At 37.3% G+C, this 15,120-nt stretch overlaps 1 protein-coding gene across 3 annotated transcripts in view; it reads left to right on the top strand.

Annotated features, from left to right (window-relative positions):
• The window catches only part of KLHL5 (kelch like family member 5), a 142,523-nt gene that overhangs the window by 102,812 nt on the left and 24,591 nt on the right, over window positions 1-15,120 (top strand). For all 3 annotated transcript variants that reach the window (XM_036273831.1, XM_036273822.1, XM_036273816.1), the window contains exon 5: window positions 1,517-1,729. In XM_036273831.1, the coding sequence (XP_036129724.1) occupies window positions 1,517-1,729 (213 nt within the window). The remainder of the gene's footprint in view (window positions 1-1,516; window positions 1,730-15,120) is intronic.

Here is a 15,120-nt window from a genome sequence, read left to right on the forward strand (position 1 = left end):
GAAGCATCAGCTTTTTTTCTCTTGTGAATTATTTATTAAGGATTAAACTACTAATGAGATAATTAGGTTGAGAGCTTCAGCATTTTTATAGCTCTTGCTATGTTACCAAATCATTTTATAATGTCAGTATACAACGGTGTAGAACAGTTTGCATGAAGCCATTCCAGCATTGAGGTTTTATTAAAATATATTTCTGAAAATGATAATCAGTCATTTAAAATAGATTCATTTTGGCATTTTTAACAAATCATGATGAATTGAAGCAATTGAATTTAGTTAATTATTCATGTATGGTTTTCCTCTTAAGAATTTCTACAGAAAAGAATGTCAACCCAAGATATATTTTAGATCAGTACATAACTAGGGTTACTGCAGGCTGTATGGAAAATATAATTCTCATTTTAATATAGGAGATAGTTATTGATAGTCCTTATCTGTAGCTCTAATTTAAACAGCCTTAGCTATTTTACTAAAACTCTATATGCTGAAATAGTAATAGCACATTAGGAAGTATAAGAAAAACAGTAAGGGACAATATGTTTAGCGTTTGCATTTATATTACAACAGTGTAATCAATCCATGCATTAAGATTTGTAATCTTGTATTGTATACCAGAGAGTAAGTTTCCCTTCTCTTCAGATTGCTTAGTATAATAGCCTAATAAAAGTCACTCTCTCACATCTAAGGGCATTTCTATCTCCCATTTCAAATGAAAAGGAGCCTGATTCTAGTATGTGGCCAGCACTGAGTATCTTCAGTATTAGGTCCTGGAGTCCCAGTGCATTCTAGGTCAACACTTTTACTTTGGCTCTTTTTTCTATGAGACCAATAGAACTATATACATAAATCACATTAGAAGAGATTAAAGTTTTCAAAACAGACTTAAAATCCTGGATGGTCTTATAAACAACATCAAAACAGTCTTAAAGGCCAATGTGGTTTTAGGATAGCCCTAAGGACATATACTCTTCTCTGGGGAGAGTCTGAGAAGTCTTCTATAGTCCAGAATGGTCTTGGGAAATCTAACCAGCCTGGAGGCTATTTCAGGGTAAGAGAAATAGCCTCGCAGTTCATCTAGATATCCAGCTCCACTGTTGACCAAATTCTACAGCAATCACAAATCTAAACTAAATTTTAATGTTAAAGTATCATGCATCTCAGTGTCTACTTTTTTATCTTCTTTGAAAGACATACCAAAAGTATCCTCTAATTTGAACAAAGCAATACTGAAAAGTCCCACATCCATTTTTAAAATATAATAAATGATATAACACTTTAATTCTACTTAATATAGAAATAAAAAGTTTAACAACATGATTGTAGTTTAATTTCTTTTTTCTACTGTGTTTCTTTCCTAGCAAGCAGTACTAAATTGTAAGGAAAATCTAAAGTATAAACTGTTTTGGCATCTAATTCAAAAATTTTAGTTTCTTTTAAATAAACTGATGGACATAAAAAATAAAAAAAAATAAAAAACACATTGTTTATGTTTATATGATATTTACTTTCTCTCTAGGAACATTTTATGGAGGTAATTCGAAACCAGGAATTTGTACTATTACCAGCCAGTGAAATTGCAAAGCTCTTAGCCAGTGATGACATGAACATTCCTAATGAGGAGACGATATTGAATGCACTTCTTACTTGGGTCCGTCATGATTTGGAACAGAGACGGAAAGATCTCAGTAAACTTTTGGCTTATATTAGGCTACCTCTTCTTGCGCCACAGGTAAACAATTTTTGGTTATTTAAAAACTGTCATAATTTCAACAACATTTGAGTATTCACTTTATGCTAATTACATTAATATATATTTGTCTATAGGTTTTCTTTCTTACTCTCCTATTCCACAGAATTGTTTTACATATATTCCTATGAAGTGTTTAAGGGAAAAGATAATGAGCTAAAAAAAAAAGTTCTGTTTATGTTTTTAACCCAGCGGATCTGACTGTATCAGTTAAGTAACCTAAATTGCATTAATTAAGTAACATTGTTGCTTTGGGATTAGTAATTTTATTTGACTAAGCTACAAATGTATCCTAGCAATTGAAGAATTAGTAAAGCTGCTAATAAAAGGAACACTAAATACTAGGAACCAGAAAATTTAGATTACTTCATTTGCCACACATTTATTAAGTATTCACTAAATGCTAGATTTGGGTAATACAAAAATTAATGAGACATGATAATAATTTCATCTCTGAGATTTTATTTTATTTTTTTTTTTTTTAGTTTTTTTTTTTTTTTTTTTTACAGATAGAGTGGGAGGGAGAGAGAGGAAGGGAGAGAGAATGAGAAACATCGACGTGAAGGGACACATCGAGTGGCTGCCACCCGCACGACCAACCAGGGCCGGGGACAAACTGCAACCGAAGTATGTGCCCTTAGCGGGAACCGAACCCGGGTCTCTCCGGACCGCAGGCCGACGCTCTAACCGCTGAGCCAAACCGGCCAGGGCTCATCTCTGAGATTTTAAAACTCTGTGACCTAGCATATTCACACACCTCAGTTTCTTCATATGTCAAATGGAGATAACATCCTCTTTGACCATCTCACAGGATTATTATGGGTACAAGAAATGTGCTCTGTGAAATAAATTGTGCTGTAAATAATAGTGATATGGAGAGACCCAAGATGGCAGTGGAGTAGGCGGATGTTGCACACACCTTCTCCCAGGACAAACTGGAATTACAACTAAAATGTAGAACAATCAACTTAAATAACCAATTGAAGACTAGCTGAATAGAAGTCTTATAACCAAGGATTTACAAAAGAAGCCACATCAAGACATTAGTGGCAAATGGCACCAGATGTTAGACCTCAGTCCTTGAGGTTTGGCTAAGAAAGAATTCAAAGTCAAGACTCAAATACAAGCAAAGGTTTATTTAGAAAGTCACAGAGGTAGAAGAAGTGAGCCATGAAGGAACTGAGCCAGCTGGGCTGTGTGGGCTCAGTAAACAAGTTACAGAGGTAAAAGAAGGGCTGTTGGAGCTTGGAGAAAGAAAGACAAAGAGAACAAGAGGGGGGAAGATGTAAACATGCTTCAGAGAGCATGCCAGAGGAAAGAAAGGGGTGGAGATAGGTGCGGGCATGCTGGAGAGAGAGAAAGAGAGGGAGAGGAGGGAGAGAGAGAGAGAGAGAGAGAGAGAGAGAGAGAGAGAGAGAGAGAGAGAGAGAGATTGAGAGAGATTGCGTACTGAGTCCTTCCTCTTGAGGTTTTTTTATCTGGAGGTCTCAGAGGAGGATATCAATAGAATGTTCATCAGCTTTCCAGGTATGACCTTTCAGGGTTGTGGTCTCTACTGATTGGTCAGCAGTAGGAGGGGTCATTAGTCGTTACAGGTGGTCCTGATGTCAGCCAGGTGCAACTTCATCTGGTTTTGCTACTTATCTAGGCCTGGAACTGAAACACAACTGAGGCCTAAACATTATCTCTAGTTTGACCAAAACTTCTCTCTGTGGTCAAGAGACCTGAGGCTTTGTTCCTAAGATTATTTGATATGGGCCAGAACCTCATTGTCCTGGGGGCTTAATGCTTGAGGAAGTAGTCTTGCAAGGGCTTGTATGGGAGTCTATAAGGCATTTCTCTGACCCCCTTGTTCCTCCTCTAAGAGGTTGGGGGTCTAAACCACATGACTAATGATAAGAAAGGTCAGGTGGTCTAACCCACATGAGTGGTGACATACTAGGGGTGGAAAGGTAACCCTGGGGCAGGGGGTGGAGGGGAAGGTAAGGTCCTAGCCTAAAATACTTGTTTTGCCTGTTACTAGGCACCCAGGACTTTCTGCCATGGGTGACATGTAATACCTGGCCTATCAATCCTACTCTGCTCATGCCTGTCTAACTGTCTACTACAGAGACTGGTCGGAAGAGTGAAGATGTGTAAAGGGCTGCCCTGCTCCCATGGGTGTCACCTGAGATTCCAGAGGGATGTCTCAGCTGCAGAGGTTCCCACTGAGGAGTGTGGGGTCTCAAACACCACACCAGGCTCCCCCGTCTCCAGAGCACCAGACCCAGAAACAGGCACCCACATAACACCTGGTTGTGAAAATCAGTGGGGATTCTGTCTACCAGGGAGAGACATAAGTCTGCTAGCAACACAGGTACCCTCTTAAAGGGCCTATGCACAAAATCTCATTCTCAGCCACTCACCCCAGGTTCCAGCAGAGGGAGGGTGGAACAAACTAGTTTTGCAAGGAGAGACTGGGATTTGTAGCCCTGGGGAGAGTGGTGAGAAGACAGCTACTGGGACCCCTGTGGTGAGTCACTGCAGATACCATCTTTCTGAATGGAGCACTTCCCACCTACAGCATGAGCCTGGGGGAAAGCATTAGCCCACCCTCTAGACTCCCAGTCACCTCACTTTGTGGAGCTTGGGCCCTGCTGAGGAGTCAGTTGCCTGGGCCAGGCATAGAGATCTGGGCAGGCTCAGGGGGTATCAGGGAAAGAGTGGTGTGGATTTGGGTGGGGGCAATTCCTCCCACTTTCCTGTGAACCTGAGTGGTACCTTCCCCTCATGGGAGATACAGTGAAACCTCATTTCTCAAATGTCTTCCATCTCAAACAGTTCAGTTCTCAACCAAGTTGTTCACAGAAAACTGTCTCCATTAACTTGGGTTCTCAACCTGACAACCCTTTCATGCTAATACGTTAGCATGACAGAAAGCGTCTCTCAGGCCATAAACAAAGGAGAGAATGCACCAGTTTAAGTCAGGTTACAGCTCAACCTTGCCATGCTAACATCTCAGGAAATTGTGCTGTGAATATTTTTGTGGGTTTTTTTTTTTTTTTTTTTTTTTAGCTTTTGTTGCTGGTGAAATGGATGATTAGAACGATTTTAAAGCATAAAGAGGCCATCAAGAGTGCTAATGTTACTAAAGGTGTGAAAGAAACAATAATCATAGGCAGTTGAAGAGAGAGAAAAACTGTTGTTGATTTGGATAAATGAAAAGCAGTTAGCTAGTGACAGCATTTTGGAGCCAGTGATATGTGCAAAAGCAAAGATGCTGCATGTTGACTTCCAGAAAGAGACCCCTGGAATGAGTGCTTAAAGCGATTCATTTAAGGCTAGTAGAGGGTGGTTCGATAAATTTAATAAAAGGAATGTTTGCTTGTAGATTAGACATGTACTATATATGAGAAAAGTTAAAACAGGGAGTCATTTAGGGGGTTGGAATGAATTAATTCAATTTACATTATTTCTAATGGGAAAAATTGATTCCGTTTTCAACGTCTTTTCAGAATGAATTAAGTTAAAGAACTGAGGTTCTACTGTACTCTACCCCTACCATCCCAATTCCCAGTGGACCCACCTGTAGAGCTTGGGCTCCTGGAAGAATCTTGGACAGAATACCTTGTGGGGCTCTAGAACAGGGGCCATTTTTTTGTCTTTGTTTTTTCTCTCACACACCCATCTTGTGTAGAGGCCTCCCTTCATACAGCTAAATCTTGGTCTGTTTGGGCCTAATAAACTCTGCTGACTTGCTCCGACAACTCCCTGAGACCCCGTCCCACCACAGAGGTCTGCAGGCACCTGGCAGTTATATATGGTATACCCTGAGACATTTGCTGAGTGGCCTCAGACCCAGCACTGGCATTGACTTTAGAATCTATATCAATCTGGTGAACACCACTCACCCCTACCTGGTGACTCATTAAGAACATACATCATGCAACTCAAATACCACCAGAGGCTCTTTTAGTGAAGAGCCTACAGGGAGCCAACAGATGGAGACAGGCAGAGACGGATCTCAGGGTGCCTTGGGACATTTGCTGACCACTTACGGGCCCAGTGCTGGTAAAAGCCAAACTTGGTACATAGCTGGATCCTTCCAAGAATACACAGGCCCAGAAGAGGCAGCCACAAACTGTGAATTGCTCTGTAGGTTTAAACAGGTTGTCCAGGGGCAGTCAAAGGCAGTGTCTGACATTGACCTATACCAGAGTCTCACCCAATAGGTCCCAGAACCAACACCATTGGCCAGCTTCAGACATATCTGAGCAGGATCCAATTAGCTTCACAAGCAGCATATCTAAAAGGAGATCTTGACAGGTACCAGACCCTGCTGAAGATTTCAACTTTGTAAAGTCAGAACCTGCACAGCAGGTCATATACTCTGGTTAGAGTCAATATTCACAGTCAGCCAGCCTGAGGATCAGGCCCACACACAATTGGGCCAATGGCAATCAAGACTCCACACAAGCCTGGCTTATTTTGCTCAGTGGTTAGAGCATCGACCCAAGGATCAAAGGTTTGTGGGCTCAGTTTTGGTCAAGGGCACGTACCAGGGTTGCAGGTTTAATCCCCATCCTGGTCAAGGTCATGTGGGAGGCAACCAATTGATGTGTGTCTCTCACATCGATGTTCTCTCTCTCTCCCTTCCTTCCACTCTATCTAAAAAGTCAGTGGAAAAATATCCTTGAGTAAGGATTAACAACAACAAAAGAGACTCTGTTACAACATAAGGGCCCATATAACCCATGCAAGGGACATTCCAGAAGCACACAGATCAGATGATCAAGGAGACTGTGCCACTGGGTCCCACAGGACACCTACTACGTAAGGCCACCCTACCATTGGGAATCATAGCAGATCTACCTAATATATAGAAATAAACCCAAAGGGGCAGCAGCCACTATGGGAAGACAAACATGCCCTAAATGAAAGAACAGGAGAAATCTCTAGAAAAGGAGCTAAATGAAATGGAGGCAAGCAATTTACCAGATATACAGGTCAAAAAAATGGTTATAAGATTATTCAATGAACTTAGTGAGAACTTCAATAAGGAAATAGCAAGCATAAAAAAAGGACATGGAACCCATAAAAAAAGAACCAGTCAAAATTGAAGAATACAGTATCTGAAATGAAGAGTACACTAGTAGAAATAAACAGTAGGTTGGATGAAGCAGAGGATTGAATCAGCAATTTGGAAAACAAGGTAGCAGAAAACACCCAATCAGAGCAGCAAAATGAAAAAAGGATTTTTAAAAACTGAGGATAATTTAAGGGACCTTTAGGATACCTTTATTATAGGAGTGCCAGAAGGTGAAGAGAGAGAGCAAGGGATTGAGAACCTATTTGAAGAAATAATGACTGAAAACTTTCCTAACCTAGTCAAGGAAAACAAGGCACACGTCCAGGAAATGCAGAGAGTCCCAAACAAGATGAACTCAAAGAGGTCCATACCAAGACACATCATAATTAAAACGGCAAAGTTTAAAGACAAAGAGAGAATCTTAAAAGCAGCAAGAGAAAACAGTTGGTCACCTACAAGGGATCTCCCATAAGACTGTCAGCTGATTTCTCCACAGAAACATTTCTGACCAGAAAAGATTGGCATGAAATATTGAGTGATGAAAAACAGGTACCTACAACCAAGACTGCTTTACCCAGCAAGACTAACATGTAAAATTGAAGGAGAAATAATGAGTTTCCAGACAAGAAGCAGCTAAAGGAGTTGTTTGTTTGTTTGTTTGTTTGTTTTACCACCAAACCGGTATTACAAGAAATGTTAAAGGATCTTCTAGAAGAAGAGGAGGAAGAAAGAAGAAGGAGGAGAGAGAGGAAGAAGATGGAGGAGGAAGAAGGGGAAGAAGAAGGAGAACAAGAGGAGGAGGAGGATGAAATAGGAACATAGTTAAAAGAATAAAATGGAAATAAATACATACCTGTCTATAATCACTTTAAATTTAAATGGCTTAAATGCTCCAATCAAAAGATACAGGATAGCTGAATGGATAAGAAAATAAGACTGGTCTACAAGGGAACCACCTCAGGGAAAAAAAAAAAGGTACACACAGAATGAAAATAAAGGGATGGAAAAAGATAGTTCATGCAAATGGAAATGCAAAAAAAAAAAAAATCCAGGATAGCAATACTTTTAACTGACTAAATAGACTTTAAAACAAAGGCTGAAGTAAGAAGCAAAGAAGAACACTGCACAATAATAAATGGAGCAATCCAAGAAGATGATATAATGCTTGTAAACATTCATGCACCCAACATAAGAGCACCTAAATATGTAAAGCAAATCTTTATGGACATAAAGGGAGAGACTGACAATAATAGTGGATTTTAACACCCCATTGATATCAATGGATAGATCTTCCAGTCAGAAAATCAACAAGGGAATGGTGGCCTTAAAAGACACAGTAGATTAGATGGATTTAATTGATATCTTCAGAGCTATTCACCCCAAAGCAGCAGAATATACATTATTTTCAAGTGCACATGGAATATTTTCTAAGAGAGACCACATATTAGGAAACAAAACAAGTCTCAATAAATTTAAGAAATGGAAATCATATCAAGCATCTTTGCTGACCATAGTAGTATGAAACTAGAAATCAAGCACAAGAGATTAAAGAAAAAAACAAACTCATAGATGCAGACAATAGTATGGTGATTACCAAGGGAAAATAAGGTGGGGGGAGTGTAGAAGAGGGTAAAAAGGGAATAAATGGTGACAGAAAGAGACTTGACTTGGGGTGGTGAACACACAACACAATATATAGATTATGTAAAGTAGAATTGTACATCTGAAACCTATATGATTTTATTAACTAATGTCACCCCAATAAATTCAATACAAATTAAAATAATAAGAGTAATGGTATTATCACTAGTTTACAATTGAGAGATATCTAGTTGGTATATTCGAGGCAACTGACTCATAACATATTTACATACAGAGTTTTCCCTTTTGACTGGAATATACAAAAATTTTCTCTGTATACTTTACTGCACATTTTGAGGCCTTGAATAGAGAAAAAGGCCTTGAAAGTAGAGCAAGAATGAACTGTTACTGCTCAAGGTCATACTTTCTTTTTTCTTTTTCTTTTTTTTAATCCTCACCTGAGGATATTTTTAGTTCAGATAGAATGGGAGGGAGGGAGAGAGAGAGAGAGAAACATTGACGTAAAAGGGACACATCGAGTGGCTGCCACCCGCATGACCAACCAGGGCCAGGGACAAACCGAGGTACGGGCCCTTAGCAGGAACCAAACCTGGGCCTCTCTGGACCGCAGGCCAATGCTCTAACCGTTGAGCCAAACTGGCCAGGGCCCAAGGTCATACTTTTTATTGTTGTTTAAAGTGTCATAAAACTTATCCTATTTGTATTTATCTTGAGGATTCTGTATTATTTCTAGCTTTTGTGAGCAAAAGTTGGAGGCAAAAATCATTGCTGATGCTCTGTTTTTTAAAAAAAAAAAGTTTTATTGATTTTAGAGAAAGGGGAAGGCAGGAGGGGGAGGTTTGTTCCACTTATTTATGCATTTATTGGTTGATTCTTGTATGTGCCCTGACCCAGGATCAAACCCACAACCTTGGTATATCGGGATGATGCTCTAATCAATGGAGCTACTGGTCCAGGGCAGTGCTGATGCTTTATAAGAAAAACCTACCACTTCAGATAGAATGTTGTATGGATTCACAGGAATGAAATACATTAATTAATGACAATTCTGGAAAAATAAGATCATAAGACATTTCTCTCAAAATCAGATTTAAAGACAAGTTATATTTTTTCTGATACCTAGCAGAACTTTTTTCTTATCCTTTTCTAGATGAAAGAATATAAAATCTGAAAAATTGTAATTAGACTTTTAAAATAATTTGTGCAATTAAATAAGCTGCCAGTTTTCTTCAGTCCTGCGATTTCAAGTATTTATGGTACTATATTTGTATGACTCTAAAAAACTTTCAGATTTTCTTGGAGTATGCAGGATACTGCTGATAATTATATTCATAATATCTTAGATTTGAAAGGCACTTTGGAGATCATTTGGTCTACCACTTGTACAAATGAAATAACACACCAAAAAAGTAAAACCATATGTTTTTATCACCCATAAAATTAAAAATAAAAAACTACCCAGCCCTGGCCGGTTTTCTCAGTGGTTAGAGCATTGGCCTTCAGTCCAGAGAGACCCGGGTTCGGTTCCCACTAAGGGAATGTACCTCGGTTGCAGTTTGTCCCTGGCCCTGGTTGGGTCGTGTGGGTGGCAACCACTCGATGTGTCCCTTTCATGTCGATGTTCCTCTCTCTCTCTCTTCCTCCCACTCTATCTGAGCAAAATATCAAAAAATATCCTCAGGTGAGGATTAATAAAAAAAAAAAACCCACCCAGCCAGTGTGGGTCAGTGGATTGAGTATTATCCCCTGGACTGGGAGGTCCTGGTTCAATGCCCAATCAGCGCACATGCTGAGGTTGCGGGCTAGATCCCCAGTACCGTGCTTACAGGAGGCAGCCAATCACTGATCACTGTATCTCTCTCTCATCGATGTTTCTATCTCTATATATATAGAAAATCAATAAAAACATATTAAAAAATAAAAAATCAATAATGAAGCACCAAAGGGTTTTAAATAGGGAATAGCATAATTATCGTCTTATTTTAGAAAGATCTTGTAACTGCATTGCGGAGAGTGGATTTGAGAGGTCAAAGTAGAAACCCATTAGGAAAGCTGTTGGATTCACACAAGAGAATTAAGCATTCTGTGGCAATGGAGATAGAGAAATTATCAGGCTCAAGAGCTATTTAGGAAGAAGAATTGATACAATTTAATGTCCAATTGAATGGAGGTGGGGGAGTAAAAAATTAACAGGGGTCCAGAATGATTCCGATCTATGTAATTAGGTTAATGAAGGTGCTGTCAATTAAGAAAAAGAAAACAGAATGAAGAACTGGTTTTGAAGGTGGTGAAAGAAGTGAAAGAATCATGTTCCCAGAGCTTCTTGATACTTTTAATATTCTTAGAGTCTAAGAAATTTTGAAGAGATTTCTTAAAATTTGAAGAGAATAAAGAGATTTCACGTTCAAGAAGGAGGAAATTTTAACATCATCAGATGCTAAAGAGAAGACAAATAATGACCCCAAAACCCACTGGATTAGCCCAGTGGTTCTCAAAGTGTGTTCCCCAACTGTAGGATCAGCACCATATGGAAAACTATTTAAAATGCAAATTATTAGGCCTTACTCTACACCTACTAAATCTGAAACTCTGAGGGTGAGGCCTAGCAAATTGTGTCTTAACAAGCTCTCAGGTATATTGGTGTACACTCAAGTTTAAGCGCTACTGTCTTAGCCTGATGAGTAGTGGTCGTGGAAGTTACATTGCCCTGTATAGAGTCATTCCTCTGTTTTCTTGAGGGATTGGTTTCAGGACACCCCACAGATACCAGTATCTTAAGTACCTCATATAAAATGACATAGTATTTACATATAACCTGTATACATCTACCATATACTTTAAATCATCTCTAAATTACTTATAATACCTAATATAATGTAAATGCTCTGTAAATCATTGTATTGCTGCTTTAGGGAATAATGACAAGAAAAAAAAAGTCTGTACACATGCAGTACAGATGCAATCATTGTGGGCCTAGCTGCCTAGTACACATCAGCAATGATGTAACTTAAAAAAAAATTTTTTTTTGATCACCCTAGTCAGTTTTGCTCAGCGGTTAGAGTGTCGGCCTGCAGACCGGAGGGTCGCAGATTCAATTCTGGTCAAGGGTATGTACCTGGAGTTCCAGTTTGATCCCCAGCCCTGGTTGAGGTTGAGCAGGAGGCAACCAATCAATGTGTCTCTGTCACATCAATGTTTCTCTTTTTCCCTTCCACTCTATCTAAAATCAATGGAAAAAATAACCTCGAGTGAGGATTAACAAAACAAAACAAAACAAACAAACATATATATATATATTTATGTGGTTGGTTGGATCTGCAAACGCAGAATGGATAGCCAACTATAATTTAAACAAGTTACTTCACCTTTCTAAGCAATGTTTTTCTTTTTTGCAATGATAATACTATGTTGCACTATTGTGATATTTAGAGATATTAGGAATTTTTTTTCTCCTTCCTAAAAGTAAAGTGCAAGTTTGCCAAATTAGACTTATCAAGTGACAGAGTTTTGAAGTAGACTCTAAAATCATCAAGAAAATGTTGAATTGTATTCTAAATGTTTTATTTTAAAAGATAGGGAATGGCCCTGGAGTAGGTTAGAGCATTGTCCGGAGAGGTCAAGGAATCAACCAATGAATGAATGAATAAGTGGAACAACAAATTGATGTTTCTGTCTCTCTCTTTCTCTCTCTCTCTCAAATTAGTAAATAAAAAATAATAAAATAAAAGATAGGAAAAAGGAGGTGGGGTGGGTGAAATAGGTTATAGTGGTCATAAGGTATAAACTTCCAGTTATAAAATAAATAAGTCCTGGGGTGTAATATAGATAATTAATAATATTGTAGTGTATATTCGATAATTGCTGAGTAGATCTAAAAAGTTATCCTTGCCATGGATACAGACAACAGTGTTTGATGGCCAGAGAGAAGGGGGCAGTGCTGAGTGGAAGGGTCTAAGGAGGGGAAGGGAATGGAGACATCTGTAATAGTGTCAACAATAAAAATAAATAAATAAATAGTTCTCCTTGCAGGAAAAAAAAACAATGTGTAACTGTGGTGATCATTTTGTTATATATATATATATATATATATATATATATATATATATATATATATATAATTTTATGTTCTATACCTAAAACTAGTATTTATGTCAGTTATATCTCAATAAAAAATAAAAACAAAAAAATTAAAGGATACAAAAGTATGACAATTATTTAAACTTTCCAGTAACTATCAAATGATAAATGATTAATGTTTTTTTAAAATTGCCATTAGGTCCAGTTACCTTACAATTTACTTTTGTGAAATTGTTCCTTCCTCAATGAGGTTTTACCCTATTAGGTTAATATGAAACATTCTATTTAGCCTTTCTGGACGGGGTTCAACTTACATAGAGTAATTGTATTGTGGTATTTCCCAGTAGATCCCTAAAATGATGTGAGAAATAACATGTAATTGTAATTCTCTACCAAATGATCGTTTTAGTGTGCCTCTTTTAAAAACTGAATAATCCAGAAAACAAGTGTTTGTGGCCATTTTATTTTACCTTTGAAAGCATTCCAAATTTTTCTATTTGATCAAATTTTAAACCATGTAAATAGAAATACTAGGACATAAGTACATTACTTAAAAGATTTTTGACACCTAAATTCTTAATGTTCCCAATGTATATAGTTTGTTTTACAAGTATCTTGGCCTTTACAATTCTGTTCTCAATTCTCACTGTTGTTTTCTATTAAAAATCAAAAATATAAAATGAGTTTGTATTTATCTTTAGTATTTTTTTGATTTACAGGTTTTTGATACAAAAACATTTTTTAAAGCCTATAGATTTTATAAATCATTCACATTCAGTTTTGGAAGGGGACAGTTTCAGAGAGATAGTCATATGCTGAGCAAGAATAGGAGTAAAGATAAAAATTTACAAATTGAAAACATTTCTTCTATTTTCTAAATGCTTTTATCTTAATAATTTGCCATTCTTATGGCAGAGAAGGCACATAGTATTCACCTAAAATGCAGAGTATACCTTAGTCTATATTTTGTAGTTCTCCCTCAGTGCCTTCTGAAAGCTTTTCCAGATGATATCTGGCACCTTTCATTTAATTAATCTTATACTTGGATTAATGGCTTTAGATTTTCTTCTATTACTTTTATCTCTCTACTTAAATATAATTAATCCCTCTGGGAGGAAAAATATATATAATTAATCCAATTTATTTATGATTTATAGAGACTGTCAGCATGCTAAGACATATGTTTTACTTATAATTGCAGTAACTATTAAGTCTCTCAAGGCTACTTTGTATAATTTTTTCACATTTATTTTTATTTTGAAAGAACTAAATTATTTATAACAGAGTAATATAAACATTAAGATTAATCTAAATGAGTCAACTCAATGCATATTCATTAATGGTTTCTGGAGCAAGTATAACTGTATTTTGTGTGCATAGAAAAAATATGGAATAATTAATACCAAAATGCATACTCTAGCATAGGTTCTGAGATGTATGTCTTAATTTGGCTTTTTTGCCTTTTGCTGTTCTCAGTTTCCAAATGCTGCAAACTTTTTTACAGTGACTTTTGTTAGAAACTTCCTTTTCTTCCATTATCAAAATATGAACATATTCTCAATATTGTTAGTCACTAAGGAAATGCAAAGTAAAATCACATTTTCTTCTCACTCAAATGTCAAAAATTAAAGGAGATAGTAACATTTGTTGGTGAGAATGTAAAGAAACAGGAACTCTCATATTTTTCTGGTGGGCATATAAAATGGTGTAACCACCTTAGAAAAGTTTGGCCGTTTCTTAAAAAATTAACGTAAATTTACCAGATGACCCAGCAATTCTACACCTAGATATCTACTAAGAGAAATGAAAACATATATATTTACATGAAGACTTGCAAACAAATGTTCTTAACAGCTTTATTCATAATGGCCAAAAACTAGAAACACTCTAAGTGTCCATCAGCTGGTGAACAGACAGGTGAATGTGGTATATTCAAAAAAAGAAATGAAGTACTGATACATGTTACACATAGATGGACCTCAAAAACATGCTAAATTTAAAAAAAAAAAAAAAAAAGCAAAGCATAAGTGACATAAGAGACCGCATATTGTATGATTCTGTCTATATAAAACATTTAAAAAGACAAATGTATTAAGAGAGATTGGTGCTTGGGACAGGAGATGGGAACAGATTAATAGTAAACAGGCATAAAAGAAAAAAAGTAGTAAACAGGCATCTCTAATTGAAGTGATAAAATTGTTCCAAAACTGTTTTAAGGTAATGGTTGCACAACTTGGTAAATTTGCTAAAAACCACTGAATTGTATACTTGAAATGCCAAATTATATGATGTGTAAAATACACCTTATCTTATCAAATGTAGTCCTGTAGGATATCAGAAAGAATAGGAAGGTCTTTTTCCAGGAATATAGGAATGGTTGAGTTTCAGGAAACCTATCAAAGTAATTATTAATTATATTAATAATTTAAAGAAGAAAAAGATGCCTGGCCAATGTGACTCAAGGGTTGAGCATCGACCTATGCACCAAGAGGTCACTGGTTCGATTCCCAGTCAGGGCACATGCCCAGGTTGTAGGCCCCAATCTCCAGTGGGGGGCATGCAGGAGGCAGCCAGTCGATGTTCTCTCTAACTGATGTTTCTATCTCTCTCTCTCTCTCCCTTCCTC

The sequence above is a fragment of the Molossus molossus genome, unplaced genomic scaffold, assembly GCF_014108415.1.
Source record: "Molossus molossus isolate mMolMol1 unplaced genomic scaffold, mMolMol1.p scaffold_m16_p_1, whole genome shotgun sequence".
In the NCBI taxonomy this organism is placed as follows: Eukaryota; Metazoa; Chordata; class Mammalia; order Chiroptera; family Molossidae; genus Molossus; species Molossus molossus.